This window comes from Rhododendron vialii, chromosome 3a (assembly GCF_030253575.1).
Source record: "Rhododendron vialii isolate Sample 1 chromosome 3a, ASM3025357v1".
Classification (NCBI taxonomy): Eukaryota; Viridiplantae; Streptophyta; class Magnoliopsida; order Ericales; family Ericaceae; genus Rhododendron; species Rhododendron vialii.
The window spans coordinates 7,170,513-7,187,421 of NC_080559.1; the positions used below are offsets into that span (position 1 = coordinate 7,170,513).

Below are 16,909 nucleotides of genomic sequence, written 5' to 3' on the forward strand. Positions count from 1 at the left end.
TAAATTGGGCCGGAGTTGAAGGACCGGCATGTAAATGCCCCAATAGTTGTAGAACCCAAATTCAGTCCTAATGCTTGAAGGGCCCAATAACATGGCCATAGGCTTAAAACACATTTTGGGCGCAAATCAAAGCCCACAGATATTAATCTGAATTCTGAAATCCCCCTAGCTTTATTCTTCAAACCCCCTCCCTCTCCCTCTAGGGCTCCAAATGGAACAAGCCGCTCGGGCCGCTCGGGAGGAGCTCGTGGCTGGGCTCGGCTTGAGCTCAAGTTCGAGTTGTAGGCGCGTTTACTAAACGAGTCGAGATTAACACTTAAAAATTTGGCTCGACTCTCGAAAACTCACTTCACTTTATAGGCTTGACTCATTTTAAAGAGGCTTGTTAAGTAAATTAGCCGGGCTCGGCCCGATCACAAATGAGTTCATCTCAAGCTCGAGTTTTAAGTTCGTTTAGTAACGTGCCGAACTCGAACACTACAACAGCCCCATTTTGAATAGAGTGATTTCATGAGAAACAGAAGGGAAAGGGTTGTGATTTCTTAAGATATTACTTATTTTGGTTGAAAATTTTGGCAAAAAAAAATTGAGAGAAACGTTATATATATATATATATATATATATATATATATATATATATATATATATATTATAATAAAAAAATAGTTTAAAAAATATAATATAAAAATAGTTTAAAAAATATTTTAATTAGCCATTCCCTTTCCTCACTCAATTTCACCCTAAAAAATGGTGGGATTTGAAGAGAAAGGCACCCTTTTCTTTTCACCTAGTTTCTCACCATCGAAGGGGTGTAAAGCTGAACTCGGCTCTTTGAACCCTCTCTCTCTCTCTCGTCTCAACTGTAGTCACCGTTCGTTACTCTCTTCGAATGAAGCTATCTAGCTCCAGGTTTGGGTTCCGTAAGTACCTGCATTACTCTACTACAGCAGCAACCGTTTCTGCGCCTGCGAAATCAGGGGACTCTCTGTACCGTCGGATTTCACCACTCGGTGCCCCGACGGTCTCGATCGTTCCGGTGCTCGATCAGTGGGTCGAAGAAGGACGAGGCCTCAAGAAAGAACAGCTTCAGAACATCATCAAGGAGTTGAGGCGTTACAGCCGATTCAAGCACGCTCTTGAGGTCTGTTTATTTTTTGGATTTGGAAATGTTAAATTTGTTTGGGTTATTGCCACCTTGTACACTTCGAACTTCGCCAGAAGCAAAGATTGATTATTTCTTCCCATCAATGGTGATATTTATTCAGTTTGTTATTTATTCCCTTAATGGGCTTTCACTTTGGCTTATTAGTATGATTGTATGCTTATGCTCGAACGAACGCACGATTTCAAGCTTGGGTGGACGAACTTTAAAAAGAATCGTACTGTATAAAGGGTGATATTAATTTTGTCAGTATAAGTTGTAAAAATATTACCAACGCTATTATATTTGACCAAAGTATTTCTAAACATAAACTTTTTTTCCAAAATTCTTGGTTGTACATTGTTCAAAATGATGTTGGGCGGACAAACGCATATAATTTTTACTTTTCTTGAACAATGTTCTCTTTTATTCCTCCATTGAGCTCTATCTTGTCTAATTTTTGAATTCTGCCGTTGACGCTGAGACTAAGAGCGAGCTCAGTGGAACTTGAATTTCATTCGGAAAAGCTAGATGACTAGATCGATCTGCCTTTGTTTGGGCTTCCCTACCGCCCCATGACCTACCCCACCGGCCCGTGCTTGGGAATGGGTTATGAGATTTGGTAGTTGAGACGGTCTAGGCACACGTTCAATAAGGCAATAGTTTCAACAAGGGAATAGTCTCGGGCTTTAATAGAACACAAGTAAGTTGTTCAGAAAAATGCATAGGAACTCTGCTTTTCTTTGGAAGAAACCTCGAGTTCGCAATACTGAGTGATCGAGTTATGTATCTTGGTGAAGGGAATCTATGAAAGAAGGTTATCGAATTGGGTTCCGAACAAATAGAGTGCAGAGGAACTATGAAATTATCTAGATGATGATGAGCAAAATATAATTTGTAGAAGGATAGTATGAAGCTATAATTTGTATAATTTAGATGATGATGTGCAAAGTATGCACATATACCCATAGTTGTCAGTTGTGCGGAAAAAACAAAGATGTTTGAAAATAAGGAAATTTTTCCTAAGTCTGCTGAAAAATGACTAGTTGACAATATGAAAGGGGTTTGCAAATCAAAGAAACTGCATCTGACCAACAAATATTGTCGCATTACTAGCCAGGAGAACAAAATTGAAGGTGACAGGGCTAGTTGTCTTGTGAGACAGGGACCTTCGGTGGGTTATACCTCAAAGAGTAACTACTTAAAGGAGTTCCCGGAGTTGAAACGTGGTCCCCATGTTTTGATGCATTTTATGAGGTAAATATGCAAAATTGATTGTTTGAAACTTAGTAGTAGGGAGCTCCTAAAATGGTGCCGCTCCCATCATGGGAGCCCACTTTTGCGTTCCCAACTAAGGAGCTTGACGGGAGCCCACTCCCATCAAGATAGAAGCTCGCTCCATATGAAGATGGGAGCTTTGGTATGATCTTTGAATAGAAAAATAGGAATGTAGGGGTTCGATTTGACGGGACCTTGACCGCGGAATAGGCTAGAGATCTCCCTCTGCTGCTCCGTCCTCTTGGTGTTGGACCTGCAACAAGTCACTAGGGCTAGGGTAGCCCAGTGACCCTCCGACGATCAAGTTAGATCTCAGGAAGGAATGTAGATCTAGGGTTAGGGAAGAATAGCATACCTCTCAAGATGAGTATCCTTTCGTATTTATAGACCTAGGTTTACTTGGCCTCCAAGCTAACGCGTGGAGGGTACGCTCGGGTAACCGCCTCGGTTGACGTCATATCAGTGTTCTAAAAGAAGGATTTAATTGCCGATTAATCGAAAATTTGTCCTAACCGATTAGATTAATGCCTAGTCGATTGAATTAGTAGGTCAAGAGGTTAATCGGAGTTAGTCGGCGACTAACTGGCTATTAGTCGGTTGGCATCTAGCGGTGATTAGTCGATTAATCGGTTAATGGGTGATTAGTCTGCTATTCGGCGATTAATAGGGGTAAAATCTATATTTTTGAAAAATCAAAGGGTGGAACTGATATATACTCATACCAGTTTAAGGGTTTCGAATCACAATTTTTAGGGCTTGTTCAACACCCGGTCATCGATTGATCGATTTCGGAGTCACCGGTCATATCTCTGTGAAACCCTGAAACACGAGATCTCCGAGCCACCTACTCTCTCTCTCTCTCTCTCTCTCTCTCTCTCTCTCTCTCAAATTCGAGATCTCCTCTCATTCCATGTCTCCACCGACCTCGAACATTAGTTTTTTTTTTTTTTTGAAAAGCCCATACCCATATTGACACATTAGTGATTCTGGAAACAAAGTGTAGTAATATTTTTTATTAAATCTTAACGCAAAGTGTAGTATTGTTTGGTATATATAAATAAAATTATTATAATTGGTAAGTGACTAATAAATGAACGGCCCATATCCAGTACCAGCTGGTGTTATAATCATGTTAACAGTTTTCTGTAAATGAGAGATTTCTATGTCATATTTGAAAAACAATTGATGTTGATGGATTGATAAATGAATGTTCAATTTTTTTTAAGAGTTGCCATCGGGGAGTATTTATATATAAATAAATAAAAACCCAACTAATTGCTACAAGCCAATTAATCGGTGATTAATAGGTCTCGAAGCTTGAAGGTGGTCGACCGAGCGACGAACGCCGAGCGACTTTTAGAACATTGCGTCATATATGACGAATGGAGTGAAACGGTTACGGAGCACATGACCAGATCTGATCCCAATGATTACATTTGCCACATAACCCTCGTGGTCCCCTCCCGATGTAACCACTTCTATTGAGCGGCTTCGGGAACATCCAAATAGATATATAGCATATTGTTGATTGTTACCGAAGCTGGTACAAAAGGCTTTATAACCGAGAGGAAAACCGAAGAGTATGTTGGGATCATTTAGTTTTCACCAAGATGCTGGACAGAGTCTTATGAGGCTTCGGTTCGAACCTCCCTGCAAGGTTACCAAAGACGGTAACCGAGGCCACCACAAGGAATTTATCACTTGGCTTTAGTAATTGGTCTTTGATGAACTTGTATATCTAGCCCAAGTCATGATATCTTGAAAAGAAAATCATATATTGGAACACTAGCCCATTTCTTAGACTTATGTTGGTCTTAGCCCATACTCTTACTCCCTATAAAATGATTCTATTTTTAAAGTGAATACTCTATGCTAAAATATTTTCATAATATATGTACATGCTCCTTTCATGCTCCCAACCCTGGGAGCTTCTATATTCCCCCGCTCCCGCCCCCGCTTCCGCTCCCGCTTCGTGCAACTAAGGTCTGGAATGGGTTACATGTTCATCATGTCGTGGTGTTAGTCTACCAACAAACGCTTCATATTTGGCCAGTTTTATGGAAGAAAAACCTAGCTGATACAAAGATATGTTAAATGAAATAATTGGAAATCTTTTGAATGTAAAGAGGTTAAATCTTCTGCAGCTTCATGGGTACACTTGTTCCATTTTGGTCATTTTTTGTGTGGCAAATTTCGATCAAGTACCACATGATTAATGAGAAACCTAGGTCAAAACGAAGATTGAGATCCTAGAACACTTGTGAAGGCATCAAAATTAACTTGGTTAATATTTTTGTCTGCATAGGACCCTGTAACTAGTTTAGTTATTTGTACTTTCATTAGCCAATAATGATAGTCTTGGTTCCATGATTTAGTTTTCCTGTTTGAGTGGCCACTTTTGACAAAAGCATATTGTCGTATTCTGGTCTGCTTGTAGGGCTTGATCATAACCATTTATGATTAACATGGTTGAATCAGACCACTAATAATAATCCCTTAATGGACAGGTAGCCGGGTGAAATGTGAATGTGTGACATGGGCCAAAACATATGCCTTATTGTCGTTTCAGCGCTCTCATTTATAGTTCCAGTTAAGGCCATCTGCATAACATATGTAATACCAGCCTCATATGGCTGCTTGTGTAAGTTAGAATTCCAAGCAAACATGTGTAGTTGTCCACTGATAGACGAGCAAGACTATGATTCTGTCGTTGCAGTCATGAACTTGACCACCACATCATTGTGGCCTGCCTCCTCAAACATTCTTGACAATTAGTTACTAGATCAGATCATTTGTTTTCTATCTACATCTTATCACGTAGTTTCCCATGGGTGGGCCGAGATTAATGCCTCATCATGGGTTTTCAGGACCCAAAATGTACCAAGTGGAATCAACAGAAGACTTGCTTTACTTGTTAGGAATGTAGGGATGTAAGATGATTCTCATTCTCCGGTTACAAATATAATGGTGATAGGAAGGGGGGGAAACTGCACTGCGAACACGAAATGAAAGGATACATCACAATTCATGAATAAAAAGATGTCAAAAACATAGGGTAGAAAACAAATAGGTCGTAGAAAATAATGTTATCAGAATAGAGTTCGAAGAAACACAAAAGATAAAATAAGTTAGACTTGGAGAAGTGGCTATATTTAATCTGCAATATGTTGATCGCAAGTTAAAGGACAGAAAGTAAAGGCTTCGGAGCTGGTTGTTTTTGTGTGCTAGAGGGGATCTCTTCAACGGCATATGGGGTCAGATGTTCTGTTTCAGCAAGTGAAGCTTTCATAATAACTTTTGATTCAGCCTGTAGTCACTAATATTTTGTACTTTTTGATATTACGGATTTAAGTACCTGAATATCTATTTCCTGTCTTTTTCAGGTATCTCAATGGATGAGTGACAAAAAGAAGTTTCAACTCTCATTTAGCGATATTGCTGTCCAGCTGGACTTGATCTCAAAAGTTCATGGAACAAAACTAGCCGAAAATTATTTCAACAATATCCCAGAGAAATCGAAAGTCGTGGAGGCTTATGGTGTCCTCCTCAACTGCTATGCCCGAGAGAAATCTGTTGAGAAAGCAGAGGCCATCATGCAGAAAATGAGGGAGTTGGGTCAGACAACATTCACCTTCAATGTAATGCTAAACCTCTATCGTCAGACGGAAAAGCATGACAAAATAGATTTGCTTGTACAGGAAATGGAAGAAAAGGGTATCAAATTTGACAAGTTTACCTTCAGCATCCTGCTTAACATATATGCAGACCTCTCTCAAACTACAGAAATGGACAGGATAGTGCAAAGAATGGAGTCTGATCCAAACGTGGTCTTGGACTGGAATGCTTATTCCATTGCAGCAATGGGGTTTATAAATGCAGGGTTAACAGAAAAAGCTTTGGAAATGCTGAAAAAATCTGAGTGTCTCATGTTAACTTCTAAAAGGCGAAGGAGTAGGGCTTTTGATTTTCTCCTGACACAATATGCTACTATAGGGAAGAAAGACGAAGTGTTACGCCTGTGGGAACTCCACAAGAAGACAGAAAAGATATATAACAAGAGCTATATAAGTGTGATAACCTCACTATTGAAGTTGGATGACATAGAAGAAGCTGAGAAGATTTTTGAGGAGTGGGATTCCAGTGAGTTGTTTTATGATTTCCGGGTTCCAAATTTCTTGATAGGTGCTTATTGCAGAAAGGGGCTTATGGAGAAGGCTGAAACTTTGATATATAGGGCAAGGATGAAAGGAGGCAAACCTCTCGCACATACATGGTATTACTTGGCTGCAGGATATGTTGATGTTAATGAAATGCCAAAGGCAATAGAAGCATTGAAGGTTGCTGTCTCAGCTTTCAAGCCAGGATGGAAGCCAAGCGGGCCCATTTTAGTTGCCTGTCTGGAGTATTTGAAAGAGAAAGGTGATGTTGAGGAAGCAAAGGAATTTTTAAGGTTGCTCCTGGGTAAGGGTGTTCTCTCTATCGGTATTCATGATAAGTTGTCAAGTTATATGGAAAATGCAGATCTAATTGCCCAAGCATCCCGTCTAATGGAGGAGGATGCTGTAGGTATGGATGGGGAAGTGACAGAAAATTTGGAGCCAAAGCAAATGGGTGATTTGTTTATGGATGAAGAGATAAAGGGGATGTCAGAGCTGAAATAGAATTGCATCTTTACCAAAAGAAAACTATTTTTGAAACATATACTCGCAATATCTGTGTGTATCTGTTGGACTTCACTGTGAATAACCGCTAGGCTTGCACAAGAATCGTGCGGCAGAAACATTTTGAAAGAACATTGGCATTCCATGGTGAGTTAAGAAGTGCTGTGTGATTAATCTTTGCTTTCGTTGTCCCTATCTTCAAATATTTCATTTGAGAGGTTATTTTTTATCGTTAACCTCTTCAATTTCTTGGGCTTATTTTGCTACGATTCACCATTTTTTTTTTCCGTAATGCTCGTGTATGCAAGGACGGATTCAGAAATTTACATTAGTGGGGGCACACAAATTAGTAAACTTATCCGTCCCTGCGTGCCCCCGTGTTCGCGCGATTGTGATTTTTCTTCTAGCTGCTAAGTTATAGGATCTTATCTGTGGATTTTGTAATCCCTACTGTCCCCAGTCATGTTTGGCATAAAATTGACTGGTTCTACCACACACACGCGCGCACACACAAAATTCAGGGCTTTCTTGTAGATTCCTGGGTCTTTGAGGGACTAATGAAAGTCGGGTATTTTTTTTTTGTTTGACCTGAGAGTCATACTGATGGAGCCTCGCTCGTGTGCGAAGATGATTTCATTTTCTCGTAAACTGTTTCGGTGCTAAGTTTGAGGTCTACATGAATGATAAAACAAGTTTCTAGCGTTTGGGGTTGATACTTTGAGTTTCATTTCTCTTTGTTTCCATCAGTAAATGTAGGTTTTGCCCTCCTCCAATTATGGCAATTGTCCTGTCTAGAAGAGTCCATTGCAATATATACATCCTAGGAACATTAGTTTGATTAATCTTCTGAAGCCTGTTGTCATTCATCGGCAAAATGTCCAGCTTGTCCCGATTGTCTAGTTAGTGCCTTGAGAGAGCGTAAATAATATTTCTCACGTGCTAAAAAAGAAACGATGTTTTTTGTTTTTGCATCAAAGAAAATAACCAATGTTTGTATATGTTGATGTACATTGCTTTTCGCCATTGATAGCCATAGCGTATGCGATGCATTTTCATGTGCTTTTTCCCTGTAGTGCAGTCTATTTAGATGCAGCTATAATTTTTTTTCATTTTCCCAAAAAAAGGAGAGAAGAAGATGCAGGTATGAAGTCACCGCGAAAGCTTCTCGCAGGGATTGCTGCACTAGCATTGCTGGATATAAAGGAGGAATACGATGCGAAAAGGTGGGAAGTTATCTTACAAAATTACCACGATGACCCCAACCCATCTTGGCGTGTGCTGAATCCTCTACTTCAAAAGTGTGTCTGGTGGATCTTGGATGTGGGAGTAGGGGTTATGAATTCTGCATGACCTCCCCTCGGGTAGTCTTTTCGTGTGAATTCTTTGTTGCTTTTATGTTAGTAGTTTTGGCAAAAATTCTGCCCATTTTATTGTTGCTATTCCCGGTTTTTTACGAATGAGCTGAGTGCATCCTTTATGTTGTTTTTTCAACCCGAACGTCTTTGAGTCAAAGCAGAAAGAAAGGGAGGGACGTTTTGAATTAATCCGAAACACATAATGCGATCAAGGTTCTTCCTGTTTGATACAAGGTTTTGTTTATGGTTGGCACAATGGCATTCGTACTTAGCCTGAATTTATACTATGTTTCTTCCAATTCCAGATTCTCTGACAAGGAGTCTGAGTACAGATGTTGGTTTTTGTGTAAAATGCTCAGAGAATTATTGATGTGGCGTTTTGCATCCTTTTTTTTTAAAAAAAAAGTCATCTGGAATTGCATTCTTGATATCTACATTCAACTATACCCTGGAGACACGGTCAAAGCACGCCGCCCAATGTGCTTCTTTCACGAGATGCTCTGGTCCCGGGTGTCTTACAGTGGTCTTCTAGCCTAGAAGAAGTCGTGTCCGCCTTGGACATCTGCAACGTCCTCCCACGCCTTTTTTGAATATGGGAAAAACGGAAGGAAAAGACTCAACCTACTTTGTCAAGAGGTGGCAGGAGCGCAACGACCTCATGCTCTTTCCCGTTTCACCTATACGAATCCGAAGCTAACCCCTGCACCTGAACTCCCCTTCTGCCTTTGTTCAATCTTCCTACCTGACCTCTTGGGAAAAAAAAAATGAAAAAAGGCCCACGGGTCCCGACCAACAAATGAATAGGAAGTGAGGCGACCCGGAAGTGAGTTCCATTTCTGGGAGACCACCTAAAAAAGAATATTTATTATTTGATCCATATCCTAACATAAGAAGTCCAACGGGAGCAATGCTTGAAACGGCAATCCATAAAAAAAAAACCTGTATCATGGCTCAATTTATTCATCTTTTTCAAAAAAAAAAGAGTTCTGCGTCTCTCCGGGGCTGGGAGAACAAATAGGTGTGGGGGGGAGGGGGTAGGAGCCCTCTCCCGTTGTTGTTCCCAGACCACCCATCCCTTCTTTCTCCTTGGCCTGGCCCGGTGAGGTCCGATGAGATCATCTTTTCGAACGTAGTGAAGTGACAAGAAGAGAAGACTGCAGACGGGAGATCCCCATTCATTACACTCCCTTGTTAAGGGGAAATGCTCACTGAGATGCTCTTTAGTTCACCTGAAATATCTTCTCTTACTTACCGTTTTATTTTTTTATTTCTACAGAAAATTCAGAAATTGTTCTTCTTCCATAGGGAATGGAGTCAATGGACTAAGAGCATCTGCAATGGGAATAATCAAAACCAATAATTAAAATGTGCCACATCAGCATTTGATTATCCATTTAGTTCATAATTAAACTTAACAACATTTACCTCCACATTGATTATTTTTGCATCCCTATAAAAAAAAAACCACATAGTACGCAATGCACCTATGTCCAATTTCAAATGAGTTTCAATCACACACCCGACCACATCAAACTTAACAACCTTTACCTCCACATTTCTTTTTTTCAATCTTTTAGAATCCTTTCTTCATTGTCTCGAAATTTTAGAACTCTATGGTGCCAAGATACATAAACCAAAAGAAGGGGTAAAAACTCCCATATGGAAAAGACAGAAAAAAAACAATTTTCACCGTTTTTTAGTGTTTTCAGTGTCGCCTTATAAACCATTTTCAACTTACCTCGATAATTTCAAATATTTTTCTCTTGTCATCGAAATGAGGGATAAATCACAAAAATTTGACCAAAAATTGAACAAAATATCCAAAAATCTCAAATAAAAACTCACATAAAACTCATATTGTCCCATTTTGTTTGCTAACATTTCTTTTTTCTGTGTCCCAAATTGTTTGCAATTTCCCAAAATTAGCAAATACTACCAGAAGGCCAAAATTCTAATTGTACCCCTTTAAGGTGAAGGAAAGTTTAACACAAAACCAAGCAAAGGATATTTGTGAAAATTTAAATACTTTTCAACCCAAAAAAATTAGCATTAAAAAAAGAATTTCTGTAATGAGCAAATAAATTGGGACAAATGAAATAGTTATATTTTAAGAATGATCCTTCTTAATTTAGTCCAATCTTGTGGTAAATTGTTTCCAAACTCCGGAGCAGGAGTAGAGCCGTAAACAAACCAAGTAGCTCACGAGCTCGATTCGGCTTGGCTCGTTTAGAATATGAGCCGAGATCAAGTTTGTGTTTTTTATCCGTTTAGTGAACGAGCCAAGTGGGGTTCGGCTTATTCGATAAAAGCTCGGCTCATTATCTTGTTCACTTCACTACTCTACTCAAAAAATATTTCTCAACTCAATCATTACTTTCATTTATCTCTCTTACTTTTCTATCATTATTCTCATTTCTCACTTTATCTCTCTCCACTTTTTACCTCTCTCTCTAATCATTACTCTCATTTTTTTCTCTAATCATTACTTTCATTTCTATCTTCACTCATTATTCAAAAACACTACTCAAATTACCAACCAAACAAAACATAAAAGCTCAACTCGTTAAAGCTCAAGTTCGGCTCGACTCGTTTATATACCTACACCCCTAAATTAGGGTAGTAATTTTGCCACACTATTTTTTGATAATATCACACCCTACAAGTGTATTTTTTAGTGCAAAAATACACTTGCAGGATGTGACATTATCAAAAAATGGTGTGGCAAAATCATCCCCTAAATTATTGAGGAGTGTATATTTGCACTTGTCTTTCCCCCTCTACGCCCTTAATTCGGCTTCTTCGCTTTTCAAACAGAGCAGAGACCTCTTAACCGGACGGAAATGGAGGAAGTCAGAGACGAGCCAGGACCACATTCTTCACTAACCGAACGCATCGACGACGATGACGATCAGCCGACTCTGAGCGCTCAAGCTCTCGAAGCTCTTAGGGAGTTCTTCCGTGAACAAAACCGCGCCCCGGTCGCCGACGACGACACGTCATCGTCGGAAGTTGCGCTTTTGGCGGAGGACTGGAGGCTGAGCCAGTTCTGGTACGATCGCGACACTGCCGAGACCGTCGCCAGAGAAGTTCTCTCCCTTTGCTGCTCCGTCGAGTCTCCTTCCGTCGCTTGCATAGCTTGCCCCACCCTATACGCCTATCTAAAGGTATATTTTGGTAGTACATCTATGTATTAGGGCATCGATTGTCTGTATCTGTCGAGTAATCTCAACCATCCAAAATTATTTTATCCACGGAGATGGTTCTCTGCAAGACAGAGAGCGGTCTGGGTAATCTCAACCATCCAAAAGTAATATTTTTAATGGTGAGATAGAATTAGTTGCAAAACTTCTTTCCCGGGAAGAGTATTTTCACATTTTGAACCGTTAATTGCTGGGATGAACGGAAGGGATGAAATTGCAGAGAAGCCGGATCCTTTATAAACCAACCCACTACTCTCAAGTTTTTTGAGCTTGTGTTTGATTAGTTAAAACTTAAAAGCTGGATAAAATTTAAGAGCATCTCCAGCATTCACTCAAATTTAAGCAAAAACTTCATTTGATATGAAATACACAAATGGAAAAACTCAAATGTAAGCACAAATTGGAGTAAAACCTTCATTAATGGCATAGTTGTAAAATGCAAAAAGCAGAACAAGCCTTTAGAAATTTGAGTTAAAATTGAGTCTCCCTCGATTTGTTGAGGAGTTTTAGTAAAACTCGCTCTGGTATGAGTATGAGTCAAGGACAGGAGTGAGTTTAGAGGGATTTTACTCAGAATTTGGTTCTAACTCAACTAAAGAGCAAGGGTCGGAGATGCTCTAAACCAACCAACTACTCGAGTTTGAGCTTGTGTTTGATCAGTTAAAAGCTTAATAAAAATCAATTCTTTTAATGAATATTTATATATGAAGTTTGAACATATGTTTTAACGTAAATTTTAAGCTAGTTAAGCTGTCAGCTTGAATGAAACTATGTGACTCTGTTTATGAAGTTATAAGGTTTAGACAATTCAAACGCAGTAAGAAATGATAACTTACTTTGCTTCAGAAAATTGATCCTAGTGTATCTGCCCAACTTCTCGAGTATGACAAACGTTTTGAGCAATATGGAAGTGAGTTCACCTTCTATGACTACAATCAACCAGAAGAGCTTCCATCATCATTGAAGAATGCATATCAAATTGTGGTTGCAGATCCTCCTTATCTGGTGAGAACCTAGTTTTCCTTGCCAATTATTTTTTGGATTAGCCTCTTCTTGGAGGTTGTTTTCCGACCTTTGTCCTTCTTATGTTGAGAGGCAATCCATCAGATGTAATATAGGAAAGAAACCCTTCATTACTCGGGATCTAAATAGGTTCTCTTTATTTCTTTTCATCATTTTGATGATAATTCATAAGCAAAAGCACTCTAGTAGCTCTCAGTATGCGTATGTTTTGTCTGAGGATCCCAGCCTTTCCTTTCAATTGATGACAGCCAAATAATATTTCTTTATGCTATTGAACACATTTTGTAGTAAAAATCTGTTTGTAATTTCCTATTGAGAAGGCATTTCAACCCTTCGCTAGTAGCTTCCAATGTTTGATGTTATTTTTGGACTTCTAATGCTCGGGATTTTAAAAAGGACTCCTTTGCTTTTTGTTGTTTCTCTTCTCTGTCAGAAAGTGTGTTTTTCCACATAAACAAGCTCGTTTCATTTATTTTTTCTTTTTATCTTCTTTTGTTTAGTTATATATATATATATTTTTTTTAATCTCTTTAGGGTTATTGAATCTGGAATTTAATGATGTTATTTCATCTTATAGATGTTGGAGGTGCTATTTTCTTGAAGCGCATCGAACTGATATTCTATTGTCTTTTACTTCCTATTTGTGTAGCAATTGGTCAGGAATTATTGATTAGGGCCATTTTTTTGTTAGTGCTGGGCCCAACAAGTAGTGCATCTGATCAGAGATTTGACGTCTTATGATCAAGATCAAAACCCTCAGTTGAAACCCAATGTGTTAGGAGGTTAGTCAGGACCATGCTATTGCTATTCAACCTTTTCTTTTACTTTTTATTCATCAATGCTACGCAACCTTGTTACGTATACACGTCTGTACTCTGTAAACTAGTACAAAAATGTCAACGATGTATTGAAAATCTTGATCAAATGGATGGATTTTGCCTTTCAGTGTGGGCGTAAACCCTCCTTTTAAGTGTCTTGCAAGCTCACGATGTGGATAGATTCAGAGTTTCTCACTTAGGATACGGCACTTGAACAAGTTCTGAGATACTATTAGAAGCATAGATTTGGGCTAGTATATATGGCTGTCCATGTAAATAGACCCATGGACCACAGTACGGTCAGTACCCGATTTTGAAAATTTTCTGATGTACATATGAGTTTTAGGGACCATCGTAGCTGACATTTGTTACCTTTGTAGATTCATGAACCTTTGGTATGTCAATGGTACAGCAGTAAAATTGATTTCATGTCTGCAGTTCTCTGGCTATGTTTTGACATCTATATCTATGTTTGTTTTTGGTCTGCCACTGTTTAAATTCCATAATGGTAGATTTGGTTTCAGGTTTAATGCAGCTCCATGAGTCACTGGAGGAAAATTTGTGCAATGGGATCTTAGATAAATAGAAACTTTTGCAGTTCTGTGTCAGCTGTTTTTAATTTTTTGAAGGCAATATTGTTCTTTCAACATGTTCACCTGCAAATTGTAGATTATATTTATGCTGAGCACACAAATGATCTTACTGAACTGATGCTTTTGGTGGCAGAGCAAAGAATGCTTGGAGATGGTTACTCAGACAATATCTTTTCTCATGAGACCAGGAAAATCTTATTTGCTTCTACTCACAGGTTGGCCTTTTTTCCTCTTCCCTTAGGGCATCTCCAACCCATCCTCTCAACCCTCCTCCATTTGAGAGTATTGGATTTTGATCCTCTATATTTAGAGGATAAGAGAAAATATGGAGGATCATCTCTATAACACTATTCACCTTTTTAAAAGACATTTTTGTCCTTGTAAGCTTTTCTTACTAAATTTTTATACCAGCCATATCCTCATGAGTATAAACAAAAAAGGTTTTTTATTGTTACAGTGATTTTAGAGACAAAAATAGAGGGTTTGTGGTTGGAGTAAACATGAATAGTAATTTCCTTTATAATCACTTTATGAGTAAAAAACATTATTTTGATACTCTCAAATGGAGTATTGGGTTGGAGATGCGCAGTTGCAGGTTTTCCATCATGTGTTTAATCCAGCACTAAAGCTTGTAGACTTTTACTTTATTTTCTATCTTTTTCCGTTATATTATTGTAGTAAGAAATAAATACTACTAAGCAGTGACTGGTTACTTGGTTAGTACCTTTAACAACTTGAGGAGGATAGGAACCAAGTTTAAGTGTATATTGTTGTACTATTGGATTATTATCATTGATCTAGTGATTTTTACTAACCGTTCATGTACATTGCAGTCTAATAGATCTGTGTAATTGTTATGCTAATAGGAGAAGTGCAAAAGGATAGAGCAGCAGAGCTCCTTGATTTGTATCCATGTGGTTTTCGGCCTCAGCACTCTAGCAAACTCGGCAATGAGTTCCTTCTGTTCACAAACTATGACCCTGGAATGAGATTAGGTGGGTGGGAACGTGACCAGTAGATAGATATCCTGGGGTTCCTACATCACCCAATTCACGTAAGTTGATGTCATTCATTAGAAACTTGCTTGCAATATTGTTTGCAACGTCTTAGTATCCCAGAATTTTTGTGCCTACAACACTCACTCAAGTGAGAACTTGTTAAAGATTGTAGTCTTGAATAGTTTGTATTTGCTGCTGCTTCTTTTTCCCCTCTTTCATTCATTTTTTTCTCCTGTGCTTTTGAAGCCTGGTTCCAATCTTACAGTGTGGGTAAGATCATAGTTTTCTCCAAATATGGCCTCTTGATCAATGGTTGGGCTGCGGAAGACTCGCTGCGAATGTAAACTTAATGGCTTTCTCCTCTCTTTGGTCAGATTGAGGGAGGACTCCCACACCATGTAACAAGTTAAATTTGCAGGCGAAACTAGTTAGTGTTATGTTGTTTCTCATTTTTCCTTTGGTAAAAATTAATCTTGGCCAAATATTAAAATTGGTACGGTACCAGAGTACGGTACTGTGCTGCAAGAGAGCTGCTTGTTTTCATGACACCAGAGTGGCGTGGCATTAAAGCCTGTACAATTTTCTATGCTTGTGTGAACATTAACATGGGACTATCACTAGGAAATTTATCAGAAGGAGTACCACAATCTATCCAACTCAATAAACAGATCAGGTAATGTTCAGAGCTCCTACGGTTTCAGCCCACAGAGCCATAACTGATGGCCTTGTCTGATGGCATGCTAAGTAGACTTTGGCATGACATGTACACAAACGAACCATCTTCTGCAATATTGGCTTGTTGAATCTCACGTCTGAAGAGACATTGGAATCTTGGGCATTTAAGTACGCGCCATAACAAGGCCTGTTGTTTATGTGCATCCCCTCTAGGACAAGGGAGAGGTCGACGGTTAAGATCCCGATCCCCTCCCCTGCCCCAAATTCCCCCTTCCCCTCGGATACATGTATGCTGGTGTTGGTTGTACACTGCCCAAAAAACAAGGAAAGAGCAATGAGCTCAAATAAAATGTACTTGGCCATCGTAGTTGTGATTTTGTAATATCTGACTCACAAACGTGAGCTTATGGTCTTGAGGGCACTACTCCATAAGCCCTATATTGATTGATCACGGTGATTGGACTCAAGCAGCAGGGGATTAAGTTAGGTGGTGGATTTGGTTGTGCTTTTGGGCAGTGTTAACGCATTTGAGAGTCATGGTCTCAGGTGTAGAAAGAGCTACGAACAAAACAAATCTCCCGTGTTTGGTAGGTTTCAATGACTGGTGGTAGCTGTTCTTCCTTTTTGATTTGATGGCAGTAGCTCTTTAACAAGGAGAAAATCAACCCTATTGACTCAGTGAAAGACTCCCAAAGTTAGATTTCCAATGTGAGATTTCATGGGGGAAATAAATAAAAAAAAGTAGCAGAAACTAAAAATGACAACAAACTGGCCCAACTGGACCAATGCTGAGTAATTGAAAGCAATAGCTGTTAAAAGAGCAGAATAAAGGTTTCAGTGCAAGGCAACCACTCTGAAGAATTCCATAGAAAAAGGGATTTTACCCCCTTTTCCGTAAATTCACCCGCTAAAAGACAAAAAAAAAGAAAGAAAGAAAGAAAGAAAGAAATAATAGAGTGCTTGCATCAATTAAGAAAGTGTGAAAATCAATTTCCAAAGAAGAATAGTATCTCTAAAGCGATCCGTACAAACCTAGTCACCGCCATTTCTATAAAAGGATACCAAAAGTTTTTTTTTTTTTTTTTATCATATGCCAAAAGTTAATTCGCTGGTTTAGTCTTGTATGGCTCAGCATGTGAAGACTCCTCCATGACTACTGCGCAATAC

The 16,909-nt window shown here is 39.0% G+C and overlaps 2 protein-coding genes across 4 annotated transcripts; both read left to right on the top strand.

Annotated features, from left to right (window-relative positions):
• The first annotated feature begins 731 nt into the window (after window positions 1–731).
• On the top strand, window positions 732–7,262 carry LOC131318515 (pentatricopeptide repeat-containing protein At2g20710, mitochondrial-like). Its single transcript, XM_058348345.1, has 2 exons — window positions 732–1,141; window positions 5,803–7,262. The coding sequence occupies exons 1-2, from the start codon at window positions 890–892 to the stop codon at window positions 7,078–7,080; spliced, it is 1,530 nt and encodes a 509-aa protein (XP_058204328.1). The 5' UTR covers window positions 732–889; the 3' UTR covers window positions 7,081–7,262.
• A 3,932-nt stretch (window positions 7,263–11,194) lies between these two features.
• Window positions 11,195–15,516, top strand: LOC131318517 (uncharacterized). 3 transcript variants are annotated; one of them, XM_058348349.1, is made up of 5 exons: window positions 11,195–11,599; window positions 12,482–12,640; window positions 14,203–14,284; window positions 14,936–15,123; window positions 15,314–15,516. In XM_058348349.1, the coding sequence occupies exons 1-4, from the start codon at window positions 11,276–11,278 to the stop codon at window positions 15,085–15,087; spliced, it is 717 nt and encodes a 238-aa protein (XP_058204332.1). In that variant the 5' UTR covers window positions 11,195–11,275; the 3' UTR covers window positions 15,088–15,123; window positions 15,314–15,516. The 3 variants fall into 3 exon arrangements, with proteins under 3 accessions (XP_058204332.1, XP_058204333.1, XP_058204331.1); XM_058348350.1 differs by having other exon boundaries at window positions 15,333–15,516; XM_058348348.1 differs by lacking the exon at window positions 15,314–15,516 and having other exon boundaries at window positions 14,936–15,285.
• Window positions 15,517–16,909: the final 1,393 nt, after the last annotated feature.

What these genes read in the sequence shown, in the direction of transcription:
- LOC131318517 (XM_058348349.1), top strand. Translation starts at nt 11,276, where the DNA reads ATGGAGGAAGTCAGAGACGAGCCAGGACCACATTCTTCACTAACCGAA. An exon ending in TTGCAGATCCTCCTTATCTG is followed by an intron (nt 12,641 to 14,202) that starts GTGAGAACCTAG and finishes TTTTGGTGGCAG; the next exon opens with AGCAAAGAATGCTTGGAGAT. An exon ending in TTATTTGCTTCTACTCACAG is followed by an intron (nt 14,285 to 14,935) that starts GTTGGCCTTTTT and finishes TTATGCTAATAG; the next exon opens with GAGAAGTGCAAAAGGATAGA.
- LOC131318515 (XM_058348345.1), top strand. Translation starts at nt 890, where the DNA reads ATGAAGCTATCTAGCTCCAGGTTTGGGTTCCGTAAGTACCTGCATTAC. An exon ending in GATTCAAGCACGCTCTTGAG is followed by an intron (nt 1,142 to 5,802) that starts GTCTGTTTATTT and finishes TGTCTTTTTCAG; the next exon opens with GTATCTCAATGGATGAGTGA.